The following is a 13,090-nucleotide window of genomic DNA, read 5'->3' as shown; positions in this document are numbered from 1 at the left end:
AAATCTGAAAATATCTTCGTTTTTTGTTCCCGTCATAATTTTTTAAAGTAGTTTTCCACAAATGGGAATTGGGTGTAAGTCTGCTAACGTTACGCACTCATAAGTTAATTGAAAGAGAATTTATATATATTTATATATTATGCAAACCTGTAGTAACGTGGCTAGAGAGCTAATCTAATTCCTGCTTTAAAAACAAGAAGTTCTTTGGCTCTGTGATCAGGTAAACAAAACAAAACGACCTTGCCATGTTTTGGACTAGGAGCTTTATTCTAATGGCTTAAGATGATTAGAATGAACTTATTTAGATTTCGCTAACAGTTCTACTCACTGGACGATTCTAAAAAAGAATAGGCTTATGCGCTTTCTTATTTCTGTTCTGAAATAAGTAGAGCAACCTCAAAACAAGTACAAAAGTATAACGACATGTGTCATCTTTCAATGCAGAACAATTGTTATTTTAATTTGATCCATTCAAAATTTATAAGCGTATCAAATGATGGCAAATACTTTTGTTTTGAACATTGCATAAATTCAACTTACATGTTAATGGCACTTTGTAACTTCTGTTTGAACATCTTTTACAGGTTCCAGCACTAGTGCCACTAGCAATTTAGAACTTCGTATGTAAACCAGATTAATTCTAAGTTTGTGAGCAAAATATATGTATATATATAGGCCTCTATATTAGTCGAAAATTAGATTTACAGCATAATTACTTGCACATTTGAGTCTATAATAAGCCTTTCTTGCCTTCACCCGAATAAAAACATGAAGATGGGGAAAATCCAATACAATTTTAGCATTCAAATATTGAAGTGTTAATTATTTAAAAATAACAATTAAATGAGTATTTCTCTTTCCATTTATCAGTTTTAATATTTTGAATTTAAACAAAGCTTTTATAATTTTATGATAAGTGTTATAAGAAATTATCACTTCATAATAATAGAAGTTTATTCAGAATTGTGAAGGAGTAATTATTTTTCCTTCCTGTAGAAAACAAAATTTCGATTTCAGTAAATTTTATGAAGCGTTATGAAATACAGTATCTCTTAATTTTTTTTATGAAAAAATATCTTTCTATCAATATGTATCACTCATTATTTGGAAAATGGAAATGTAATAAAGTACACCGAAACATACAAAATTGAAAAGACATATTAGGGAAATTTTCCCACAAATGATAATAGTACTTAAGTATTCATTGGTTATGTTACATTGTTGTTTGAGTGAATGATATTTTTAGTTCTTTGTCCTCTGGCATGATTACTACGACAGTTTCTATAACAATCTGAGAATACGAAAATAATACTTTTCTGCTACTATTATAGGATGTGTTTTATATCTGTAAAGTTGAATTTTTGACTTTAGGCCCAAATTTTCACTCATTTCTTCCAAAACTTATAGGTCAAAGTAATTCCCTGCGTGCAGTTAAAACAATCGAGTGATGTAATTCGCCATAAAAGAAGTGTTAATACAGTATTTGTAAATGAAAGGATGATATACGGGGGTGCAAATATACAGTTTTGAATATAAGAAATACAGATGTTTGATGTTCATTATTATTATAATCTAATATTATTTCGTATACCTTATTTGTGATTTAATTTATGCATAAAAATAAATATTTTTCTTCGTGTATTTTCCATAATAACAACTGTATATTTACTTTTGCACCCCTCTGTATTAACAGTATTTGTGTATTTAAAGCATCTCTTATGATATGAAAAGTAATAATTTTTATAATAAAAGGACAAAGATAAAATTAAAGGATTGTAATTAAACCCCCGAAAGTCATATACAATAATTTATAAATCAGATTCGGTTCGTTTAGTCGTAAAATTCTCATCACTTAGTTACTATTAAGATATTAAAAAAAACCTTATTTATAGGAAATATTAAACTTGCTTAATTAAAAAAAGTATCCAATTTTGGATGAAAAATTTACTTGTAATATTCGTAAAAAGTAATTTTTTACACAGTTTTCAAGTACACAATCGTTATATCTAAAGTTTTCATTTAAAAAATAAATCCTAATTAGAAAAATAAATGGACGTTTTTTATATTTTATAGCTATCTGGCAGTGGAGATGGCAGAGGCGATATGACAGTTGATGAACATGATGTAGGTGCATTTTAAAACATTTTTTAAAAATATATAACACTGGCACGTAATTTAGAAAAAGTTTTTTAAAGCCATTTGAATTTAAACATTCTTCAGAGATTAATAATTATATCTGTATTAACTCTACTTGTGCACTTAAATGCTAATCAGAACGGTCTTAAAAAGTGGAAGTTTATTAGGAAATATTGGAAATAATAATCAAGAACTATTTTAATTTAAAAAAAATGCAATAAATATTTTTGTTAAATTATATTACTTAATATTTAATAGTAGTTACAATAGAACTCCGATTATCCGAATTGATTTGTTCTGCCGGTGACTCGGATAAGTAGATTAACATGTAAAGAATGAAATTACAGGGTAAACGGCGCAGTATTGTAATTATTTATTCATCAATGTGCGAGTAGCATACTACTTATCATTTGGAACTGTCACAGCAAATACTTTACGCATCACTGATCATGCAGTCGCACGACGTAAGAGAATTACAGTGTGACGTCAGTGGGATAGAGAAAGAAAGGCATGCGGTGGTTCGGATAATTGAAAATTCGGTTAATCGGCGTTCGGATGATCGGAGTTATACTGTAATTTATTTTGCTAATTAATCGAAAACGCCATTTTATGCGACATTTCTGATCAAATCTATAATCACCACTAATTATTTCTATGGATAATTTACCGAAAATAGACTCGTGTATATTATTTATTAATTTTAAAATATTAATATATTTCAAGAAAGATTTAAAGTTTATATATTAATATAATATTAATTTTTTTTAACTTTTTCAGGATGATTTATTAGCGTCGCCATCGGGTGAAGGAAGCAGTTATGATGCAGATAGTTTCAAAACAGACTCTACAGGTAAATGATTAAAGTATAAGTTATTATACACTTATAGAATGATAATTAAGTAAAGTTCATATGAAATTATATAATATAATATTTTAAACAAATATAGAGTGATTCAAAAAGTCTTAGACAAACTTTAAAGGTAGATTAGGAATACAAAACAAACCATTTTTATCTAGAAACAGCCGCAAACACCATTCGTAGGTGCTAAGTTTGTTTTATTTGTTTTGTTAAGTTATGGCAACGCAACACTTGGGCGATCTGCCTAGGGGGATGACTTCCGGGAGGTCTTTTTAAGGGTAACTGTCCCCTATTCGGGCATTACAAACGTGGAGAAAAGCCGGAAAATTCCGTGGCCAGCTCGCCCTGGCCAGACGTGAACTCACCACCGAACTGCCAATGTTCGGGAAACGGAACCGCTTGGCCACTAGTGGGCCGTAGTTTCTAAGTACAGGAAGAATCACATGTAAGGTACCGTACATAACACGCTTATTAGAACACTACATGTTCAGTGTTCACGTGGCCCAAAGAATTTGAATTAGGGGATCCAATGTACGGTGTTGATTTCAGACATTTTTCTTCGGGGAATTTTTTGGAGAAATATTTTTTATAAAAGATCGATTTGGGACCCCGTGTTGGTGGGGGCACCAGGCAATTACCCTTTTTGCCCATGGGATAACGCGCCACTGTATACGTGGTACGATCCAAAAGTTCGGGGAATGCAGTAATCTATGACAACAAAAGCATGTATTTGAAGTTACAGCGTATGAAATGGATTCTACCAAACCACCTCTACGTGTTCAGGTTAATTTCACCCATGTCATGTGATTAAACCGCGAGCGCTGCTGTTTTTTTCCGGAGATACCTTTGTCCTGCGACGTAATAAAAGTGGAGTTTCAAGAACAACCTCCAACATTTCGACTTCACCGTGACCTTTCACCGTAGAATCACCGTACACCTTTCTTAGCAATTTTAAAATCTCCGTAGGTGTTTTACCTAAACGCTGACAAAATTTAATGTTGGAGGTTGTTCTTGAAACTTCACTTTGATTTCGTCGCAGGACAAAGGTAACTATCTCCGGAAAAAAACAGCAGCACTCGCGGTTTAATCACATGACATGGGTGAAATTAACCTGAACACGTAGAGGTGGTTTGGTAGAATCCATTTCATACGCTGTAACTTCAAATACATGCTTTTGTTGTAATAGATTACTGCATTCCCCGAACTTTTGGATCGTACTGCGTATGTTTCAAGGAAAAATTGTCTTGTTTATGTATTCCCGACCTACCTATAAAGTTTCATCAACCTGTGTAATGAATTCCTGTTACTGATATTTGAATTGGTATTGAGATTTAAAACAGACTTTTTAAATATTTGGGAACGAATTACAAAAACCAGTTTGATTTAGGAACCAGAAACAAAACGTAAAATGATTAATAGTCGAATTAAAGCTTTACATTGATTTACCATGTCAAAAAGACTACAGATTTTATAATCTGTTGGTAATTGTTCCGTTGCCGGGGATAGTAGCTCTGTAATTTTCAATCATTGCCGACAGTACGCGACTTTCATTATGTGCCGACGATTTTAGTCAGCCTGCTTATCAGCCGATTCGACATGGCCTCAGTAAACACAAAACGAAAATAGTTTATTGTACGTTTTACGTGTTTAGCTTTCGTGCCTCTCCCCTAAATTATTTGTTTGTTTTTCTTTTTGCATGATATTTTGAATAATGTTTCCGAAAAATAATGTTGTAATTGGGCAAATTGGGAGTAAGAATAACTTTAATTTCTTCCGAAGATGGGTTTGTAACTTTAAAACCCTCAAATATTTTAAAATATTTATTCCAAAAACAAAGCATTTTCTGCTGAAAAATATTATTTACGTTAATTATTTATAATCACAATTAAATAATGTATAATTATTTAAAATAATTCGTATTTAACCTTGTGGAATGCAGCTTTTGGAAAAATTAAACCAAGAAAACCAAGTGAGTCAATTCTGATTAATTAATATCGATTGTAACGTAAAATTGTTTTAAATATTTTTAATTTACATTATTTTTAATACGATTGTACAGTTTTAATTGTATAATCTTATTTAAAATAATACAATTAAATAAATTGAAGTAATTGGATTTGATTGGACATAATTTGATCTATTCATAATGGACCTACGTAAGAAAATAAATATGGTATTTTAAAGAGTCCAGCAACGAATTGAGTAACGTTCCCGACAAGAGTTAAAGTTATGTGTGGCGCCATCTGTTACGAGATTTTATTTTTTTAAAGTTTATATTATTAATTATTATAAACTAGCAAAAAGCTTAATGTTTAGGATAGAGATGAGTTTTATATTTATAAAAAATTGTAAATGCTAGTAACTAATAAAATCTTCATTAAATACGACTTCGCTGGATACCATCCGTATGATACCAAGATTTATTGCAATATTTGTTGTATACAATATTCTATAGCATCCGAGAAAGTAGAAGGATTCTTATACAAGCGAGCTATCTAACCATACTTTTGTGATCTTCGAAGATATAATGTAAACAAAAGCATTTTTTAAACGATGCAATGACATGGTTAATCAGACATTTCAAAGTCAAATTTGTACCCAATTTTGACTTTGACCACTGTTTTTCAAAATACCATAATTACAATCCGTAATTATTTCATTTCTTACCCATAAGAATCTTTTTTTTCTTCTGGTTCTGTATTCAGTTCTGAATGTAGGATTGGTATTATTATAACAGTCTCAATTGTGCTTCACCTGTGAGTTCTACTGCTTTCTTATTTTTCCATTCACATATATTGCCTAACCAACTTTTCCTTCTCCTTCCTGGACTTTTCTTTCCACAGATTTTTCTCTCTAAAATATTTCTCAAAATTTCATATTTACTTCCTCTGATGATGTGGCCAAAATTCCCCGTCTTTCTTCTTTTAACTGTATTTAAAACTTTTTTTTCTTTTCCCATTCTTTCCAAAACTTCAACATTTGTTATTCTATCTGTCAAAGATATTTTTAAAATTCTTCTATAACCACATTTCAAATGCTTCAAGTTTGTTTAAAATATAGTTCATCTGAAGTCCGTAGAATTTACTTATTGAATTAATCTTTTCCGTTAATTTTGTCAAATTATTTATATTTTCTGCTAAAACCACTGTATTGTCAGCATATCGTATGTTATTTACATTTATCCCATTTATTATAATCCCAATGGTTCTATATCTTCTAAAGCTTCTTTAAAAATATAATTCGAACTCACTTTTGCCTGTGACCGGTGTGAAATAAATAAATTCAAGTCAACAACGAACGTTTTCTGGACGCCTTCCGTGTCCTTCCTCAGGTTAACTGCTGGATTCTATTATTTTTAAAAAACTGCGTTCCGATCTTTTAAGAACAAATTCAAATGAAGATAGTTCGAAAGCGCTATGACCATCGCGCATGCGCTATATCTGTCGTGCTCCTTGTCGTACTGTATCATATTCTTTTTAATCTTTGTATTCTTTTTTATCTTTGGGTCACATGACTTCATGTGTTATCGGACCCAAATAAATCTTTCATGCATCCTCTTGTAATAAAGTTTGCCAAGCAAGCGAAAGAGTTATCTCGTCGCGTGAATTAATGCATGTTGTTTTAGTTTGCGCTTTATGTATCTCTATCGCTTCCAGCCATTTGAGGTGTTCCATCCGAGTCGTTTTAGTTATTAGCGTTGCCCCCGCGAAGTCCACATTAATGCCCGGTTCAGAAGCGTACACTGCAAGTGACGTGGTAGCTCTGTTGTATCTTATATCCGCCTCATGTTCTTTAACCCTGACTTCCATAGAGCGTTTCGTTGATCCTATGTAGATCAGATCCCTATTAAATCTCTCGTCCTTTATCGGGATTCGGTATACGCCTGCCATTCTATTCGGGTCCGATGGGTCCTTTCCGTTACGTAACAAACTGTAAATGGTTGGGCCTCTCCTATAAGCAACGGTGACCTTACGTCTCCTTGCGATAGACGCGTATACGGATTTCAAGGTCGGGTTATATGTGATGGGTATTCTCTCCACCTCCGTACTTTGGTTGTTACTTTGTGCCACTGCAGGTGCGTTTTGGCTCATTCGTGCTCTTTGGCGTTCCGCCATTCTTGGAATAATGTTGCGGTAGCCGTGTATATCCGCAATCTTCTCAATATGTTTCAATTCTTTCTTAAGCGCTTGTTGAGTGGAAGAGTGCGTGTATGCCCGTCTGACCAATGATCTAAATGCTGCTATTTTATATTGGATCGGGTCGCATGAGTCACTCGGGATGTATGTGGGGCTTGCACATTGTTTGCGATACACAGAGGTATGGATGTTGTGCGAGTCAATCCTGATATCCACATCCAAAAAATGCACATTGGTATCACTATGTTGCTCAACTTCGATTGACAGACCATACGTGTTATCATTCATCTTTTCTACGAATTGCGCCAAGTTCGGTGTTGTCTTCCATACGATGATGACGTCATCTATATAACGTCTGTATAGTAGGATATCGTTGGTGAATCCCGGGAGTGTTTTGGATTCGAGTTGTCTCACCACCAACTCACACAAGTCCCCTGACAGTGGACTTCCCATCGGGACACCCCGCGATTGTGTGTATGTTACATTTTTAAATTGAAACACCGACCCGTAACACATGAGGTGCGCTAATTCCAACACATTCTGGTGGAGGGCTGTGTCATTTACTTTCGTAAACAAGAAGTCTCGAAGTGCGCAAAAGCACGGTGGTATCTTGATGGAAGGATACAACGATTTAAAATCCAGCACCGTTATGCAAGCTGGGGAGGTGATCTGTTTCAACTGAATGATTAATTCTTCCAGATTAGAGATGGTGAACTGATATCCGCTCATGTGTGGAACAATTATGTTGTGAATCGCTTTCTCCAACTTACGCACAACATCCATACCTCTGTGTATCGCAAACAATGTGCAAGCCCCACATACATCCCGAGTGACTCATGCGACCCGATCCAATATAAAATAGCAGCATTTAGATCATTGGTCAGACGGGCATACACGCACTCTTCCACTCAACAAGCGCTTAAGAAAGAGTTGAAACATATTGAGAAGATTGCGGATATACACGGCTACCGCAACATTATTCCAAGAATGGCGGAACGCCAAAGAGCACGAATGAGCCAAAACGCACCTGCAGTGGCACAAAGTAACAACCAAAGTACGGAGGTGGAGAGAATACCCATCACATATAACCCGACCTTGAAATCCGTATACGCGTCTATCGCAAGGAGACGTAAGGTCACCGTTGCTTATAGGAGAGGCCCAACCATTTACAGTTTGTTACGTAACGGAAAGGACCCATCGGACCCGAATAGAATGGCAGGCGTATACCGAATCCCGATAAAGGACGAGAGATTTAATAGGGATCTGATCTACATAGGATCAACGAAACGCTCTATGGAAGTCAGGGTTAAAGAACATGAGGCGGATATAAGATACAACAGAGCTACCACGTCACTTGCAGTGTACGCTTCTGAACCGGGCATTAATGTGGACTTCGCGGGGGCAACGCTAATAACTAAAACGACTCGGATGGAACACCTCAAATGGCTGGAAGCGATAGAGATACATAAAGCGCAAACTAAAACAACATGCATTAATTCACGCGACGAGATAACTCTTTCGCTTGCTTGGCAAACTTTATTACAAGAGGATGCATGAAAATTTATTTGGGTCCGATAACACATGAAGTCATGTGACCCAAAGATAAAAAAGAATACAAAGATTAAAAAGAATATGATACAGTACGACAAGGAGCACGACAGATATAGCGCATGCGCGATGGTCATAGCGCTTTCGAACTATCTTCATTTGAATTTGTTCTTAAAAGATCGGAACGCAGTTTTTTAAAAATAATAGAATCCAGCAGTTAACCTGAGGAAGGACACGGAAGGCGTCCAGAAAACGTTCGTTGTTGACTTGAATTTATTTATTTCACACCGGTCACAGGCAAAAGTGAGTTCGAATTATATTTTATACACCCCGGTGTGTAGGATGAAGATATGCTTCTTTAAAAATTTCATCTGAATAAATATTAAAAAGTAAAGGTGATAAAATATGTCCTTGCCTTACTCCTCTTTTTATTTCTATTTGTTCAGATAACTCAGAATCAATTAAATTGTTGGCTTTCTGTTCCCAGTAAAGATTGATTATAATTTGCAATTCATTTCTATCAATTCCTTTCTTCCTGAGTATATCTATTAATTTATCATGCAGAATTCTATCAAATGCTTTCTCCTAGTCCATAAAATGGGTGTATATATCTTTATTAACCTCTGAACTTCTTTCTACCAAAACTCTGAGCAAAAAGAGCTTCTCTCGTTCCAGAATATTTTCTAAACCCAAACTGTGTGTTGCTTAAATCTTCTTCACATTGTTTATATATTCTTGTATGAAAATCACTGTTGTGAATTATAATTTATATTTGACAAAAATTCAAGAAAAAATATGTAAATCATTTAATTGACAATAATTAAAGTTTCTATAAAAACTATTGAATACAATTCATAAATGAAAGATTGCAATGTTCCAATGACGAGCAAAATAATGCACTATTAAATTTTGAGTAAATGACATTGAATATTAAGTATAAAATTTACTATTAAGTATTTATTAATTACAAGTTTATTTTCTCAGATCCACCTCCATTAATTACTCCCCCTCCTCCTGGACCGAAAGATGGTACTGACTTTGATGGTATTTTATTTTCTATATTTTTGATAAAATTTACTTAACAGAAGTACACAAAGTTAAAATATTTTAAAAAATTATTTCAGATATTTCTGACTTCAACGAAGCGCTACCAGGTATTTCTAGACCGTCTGGTTTACCTGGTCCTCCGGGTCCAAAAGGGGAGAAGGGTGACCCCGGATTACCTGGACCAAAAGTATGCAATTCCTATCTAGATTGGATTAGATTAAATGATTAGATAAGCTAAGTTAAATAGTGTTTTTTAGACAAAAACTTTATATTATTAATATAAATTAAATTAATATACATTTTAAAAAATAATTTTATTCATCATAACCATTTATTTGCGATATCACATGTAATGGATCTTTTTCTTTTATTTTTAAACTCTCTTTTCACTCTGTAAGCACTAAGACTACCTTTTTAATCATATCCATTGGGAAGGTTTGACCAGATCCAGGTGGTGAGAGATGGGTCCCCATGAAAAATTCGTGGAAAACTGCTCGTCTAGATTTGATTCTGGATCCTGGATCCAGTGCTGTAACTAGCCATTCCTGTGCCCTGTGCAAGAATTTGTATTTAGGCCCCTTAATTAATTGTTTTATTATTTTTCCAAACTTAAGTGCATTTTGGACCCCCCTTTCAAGTGAACCCTGTGTGGGTGCACCTGTTGCACCTGCCTAGTTACGGCACTGCCTGGATCCAATAAAAATTGAGTCTCCTAGTCTCAGATTAACAATTAAATTTTAGATTATCAAATATTGAAGATCTTAATAAAAACATTAAAAATATAAATAAATTAAAATGTTTTTCTTAACTTTTATTTTTCATTTCATGATTTAAATTTATATGTATTTACACTGGCAATTTATTTGATTTTACATGTAATTTATTTAGAAATATCAATAATTAAGGCTTCTGTGATTCTGATAACTACAAAGTACAAAGGTACATGGGCGTAGCCAGGAATGGGCATGGGTGGGCACTGCCCCCCCAGTTAACCTGGTGCCCCTCCCCAGAAAATTACAGCCTCTACTAGGCCCCCCATAACAAAATCCTGGCTATGCCAATGAAAAGGTATTCTGTTATTTAATGAAGCTTATTCTTTAAAATGATTGAAAGTATTTAGGAAAATGCTTGTGTGTGGGGGTTAGATGAGTCAAATACCTAAACTATTAAGAAAATAAATGAGAGGTTGCGAAGGAGACGAGGGAGAACAGGAGAGGGAGACGACAGTTGGAGAAGGCCAGAGGAGGACTGAAGACTTATGGATGCTAGAACATTATCATCCTATCCATGATTTGAAGATGGTTACGAACACTAGAATATTATTGTCCTTTCTATTACTATTCCTACATATATTGTTTCAGATTAATTACTGTACTATGTTTAATTACAAAAATTTGGAATTAAAATAATAAATAAGCAAAAACTAATTTTAATTCTTTTGTTAAGGAATATATAAAATATTAAAATTTTAAAAATTGATCAAATGACAATGCTGGGATCATTGGAACAATATATACAATATTTTGCAGGAAGACCAATATATACTGCTGATGGCAAAAAACAATCAATTCTGTGCTACAAATCAGATAGCTACTTGGCCCTATGCAAGTATGATAAGCAGATCTCAAAGCAAACTGTGACAAGATGTTTGGGAAAAAGATGACTAAATGCCTAAAAACTCTTTATTCAAAGCTCAAGTCCAATGAATATGGCTTTATCATTTGATTAAATTATAATTTTAAGCTTAGTTTACTATATAATTTAAACACTTTGAATTCCAATTTTCTAAGAAAAATCACTAAATTTTCAGGGTGATCCAGGAGAAATTACAGATCTTGTGATAAACTCTTTAACTTATTTAAAAGGAGATAAAGGTGAACCTGGTATACCCGGAGCAAAGGTATCTGAGAGGTCTATTAATCATAACTTTTCAAATGATTGTTATTAACTTTTTCAATTTATAATTATATTAGGGTGAATGTGTATATGGTGTAGCAGGACCTCCTGGTTATGGAGGAGGCATCAATTTGAATTCCATTGATTCGGGTTCTGGTGATCAAGATGAATTGGTAGGTTGTCTGAAAATACTGATATGTTTTATAATTCAGTACTGTTCTATTTGACTCCTGCATGCCATGTCACTCCAATATATATAGTGTATTCCCAGGTTGCATGGGGCTATGTTATGAGCAGTTGCAAAGCTTATAGAACTACATAGCCAAAATGGATTATGAATATAAATGAAAAATGTAAAATGTGTAAAAAAAATATGAGAACAAAATTTGAACTTTTTGATTTTAAAAATTAAAAACAATTTTTTTTTTTTTTTAGATTTTAGTCTTGAAACTAGTTATTATTAACAAAAGTTTTATATTGTAAATGACCCTGTAAATTACCAGCTTTTCATGTTATGCACATTGTTGAAGAGAATGACATATTTGTTGGCTCTTTTCAATTTGATTACTAATGAAGATGACAATGATCATATTCTGAAGTAATATACTTTTATTATCTCTTTTGAAAAACTGGTAAAAACAAGGTTATTTCGAGAGAGTTAACAGCCAAGATGGAGTTACAACAAAGTAATTTGTAGGTATGTTTTTGGTGTTTGAAATAATTCTCAGATGAAAGGTTAGTTATTTCATTTTCTTTTACTTTTTGAGTTTCATAGAGTTGTGAGGTCTTGACCAGAGTCTGAAACTTCAACCAAAATCTGTTTTAAAAGAAAAGTTGTTTCAATTGAAATGTTCTTGGTAAATAAAATATTGTGAGAGAGCAGATCAGGAATTTGACCATTTTCTCCAACAATTGCAAAAACAGGAAGATAGTGTGAAGTTCTCGAATACCGTACACAAAGAAACTGGAATTTTTAAAATCAGAATCATTAATTCGCGTAACAGGATACAGGAATTTTTGTGGGATGCCAGCAAAAAAAATCTCTTTCCCCGACAGGTATATATATATATATTAGTATAGTTACAGACACTATGGTGAGAATACCGACATATGTTAAATCTCGCGACGATTCTTTCTTTTTTTACAAAATAAGCAGTCTACTAAGAGTAATTAAAATATATGTATATCTTACAAATAAACTTATAACTAATTATAATTAATGTAGGACGATAGATAAATGTAGAAGAATAAAGTAAAGAATAGAATGAAAAAGAAAGGGGTACCCAAATATTTCGGTGTTATTACGGTGCGATATATATATGTTGGACAGATCTCTTCTTTTTTCTCGAAAAATGTTAATTTCTTCTCTAAAACGTAAATTTCTTGACAGACGTGGACAAAAAAATTACTCTTGAACATTTTTTCAATCGGGATTTTCCTTCTTTCCCTCGTATCTCGTTGTCATCTC

General features: G+C 33.4%; 1 protein-coding gene across 4 annotated transcripts in view; it reads left to right on the top strand.

Moving 5' to 3' along the window:
* Mp (Multiplexin) overlaps positions 1–13,090 on the top strand; it is a 169,777-nt gene that overhangs the window by 119,509 nt on the left and 37,178 nt on the right. For 3 of the 4 annotated variants that reach the window (XM_067280247.1, XM_067280176.1, XM_067280385.1), the window contains 7 exons: positions 2,074–2,124; positions 2,914–2,986; positions 4,935–4,964; positions 9,664–9,723; positions 9,804–9,913; positions 11,537–11,626; positions 11,700–11,795. In XM_067280247.1, the coding sequence (XP_067136348.1) occupies positions 2,074–2,124; positions 2,914–2,986; positions 4,935–4,964; positions 9,664–9,723; positions 9,804–9,913; positions 11,537–11,626; positions 11,700–11,795 (510 nt within the window). The remainder of the gene's footprint in view (positions 1–2,073; positions 2,125–2,913; positions 2,987–4,934; positions 4,965–9,663; positions 9,724–9,803; positions 9,914–11,536; positions 11,627–11,699; positions 11,796–13,090) is intronic. The other variant, XM_067280310.1, reaches the window with a different exon arrangement.

Source organism: Centruroides vittatus, unplaced genomic scaffold (assembly GCF_030686945.1).
Source record: "Centruroides vittatus isolate TY-2023 unplaced genomic scaffold, ASM3068694v2 contig_1012, whole genome shotgun sequence".
Classification (NCBI taxonomy): domain Eukaryota; kingdom Metazoa; phylum Arthropoda; class Arachnida; order Scorpiones; family Buthidae; genus Centruroides; species Centruroides vittatus.
This window is presented reverse-complemented; position numbering and strand designations above follow the sequence as displayed.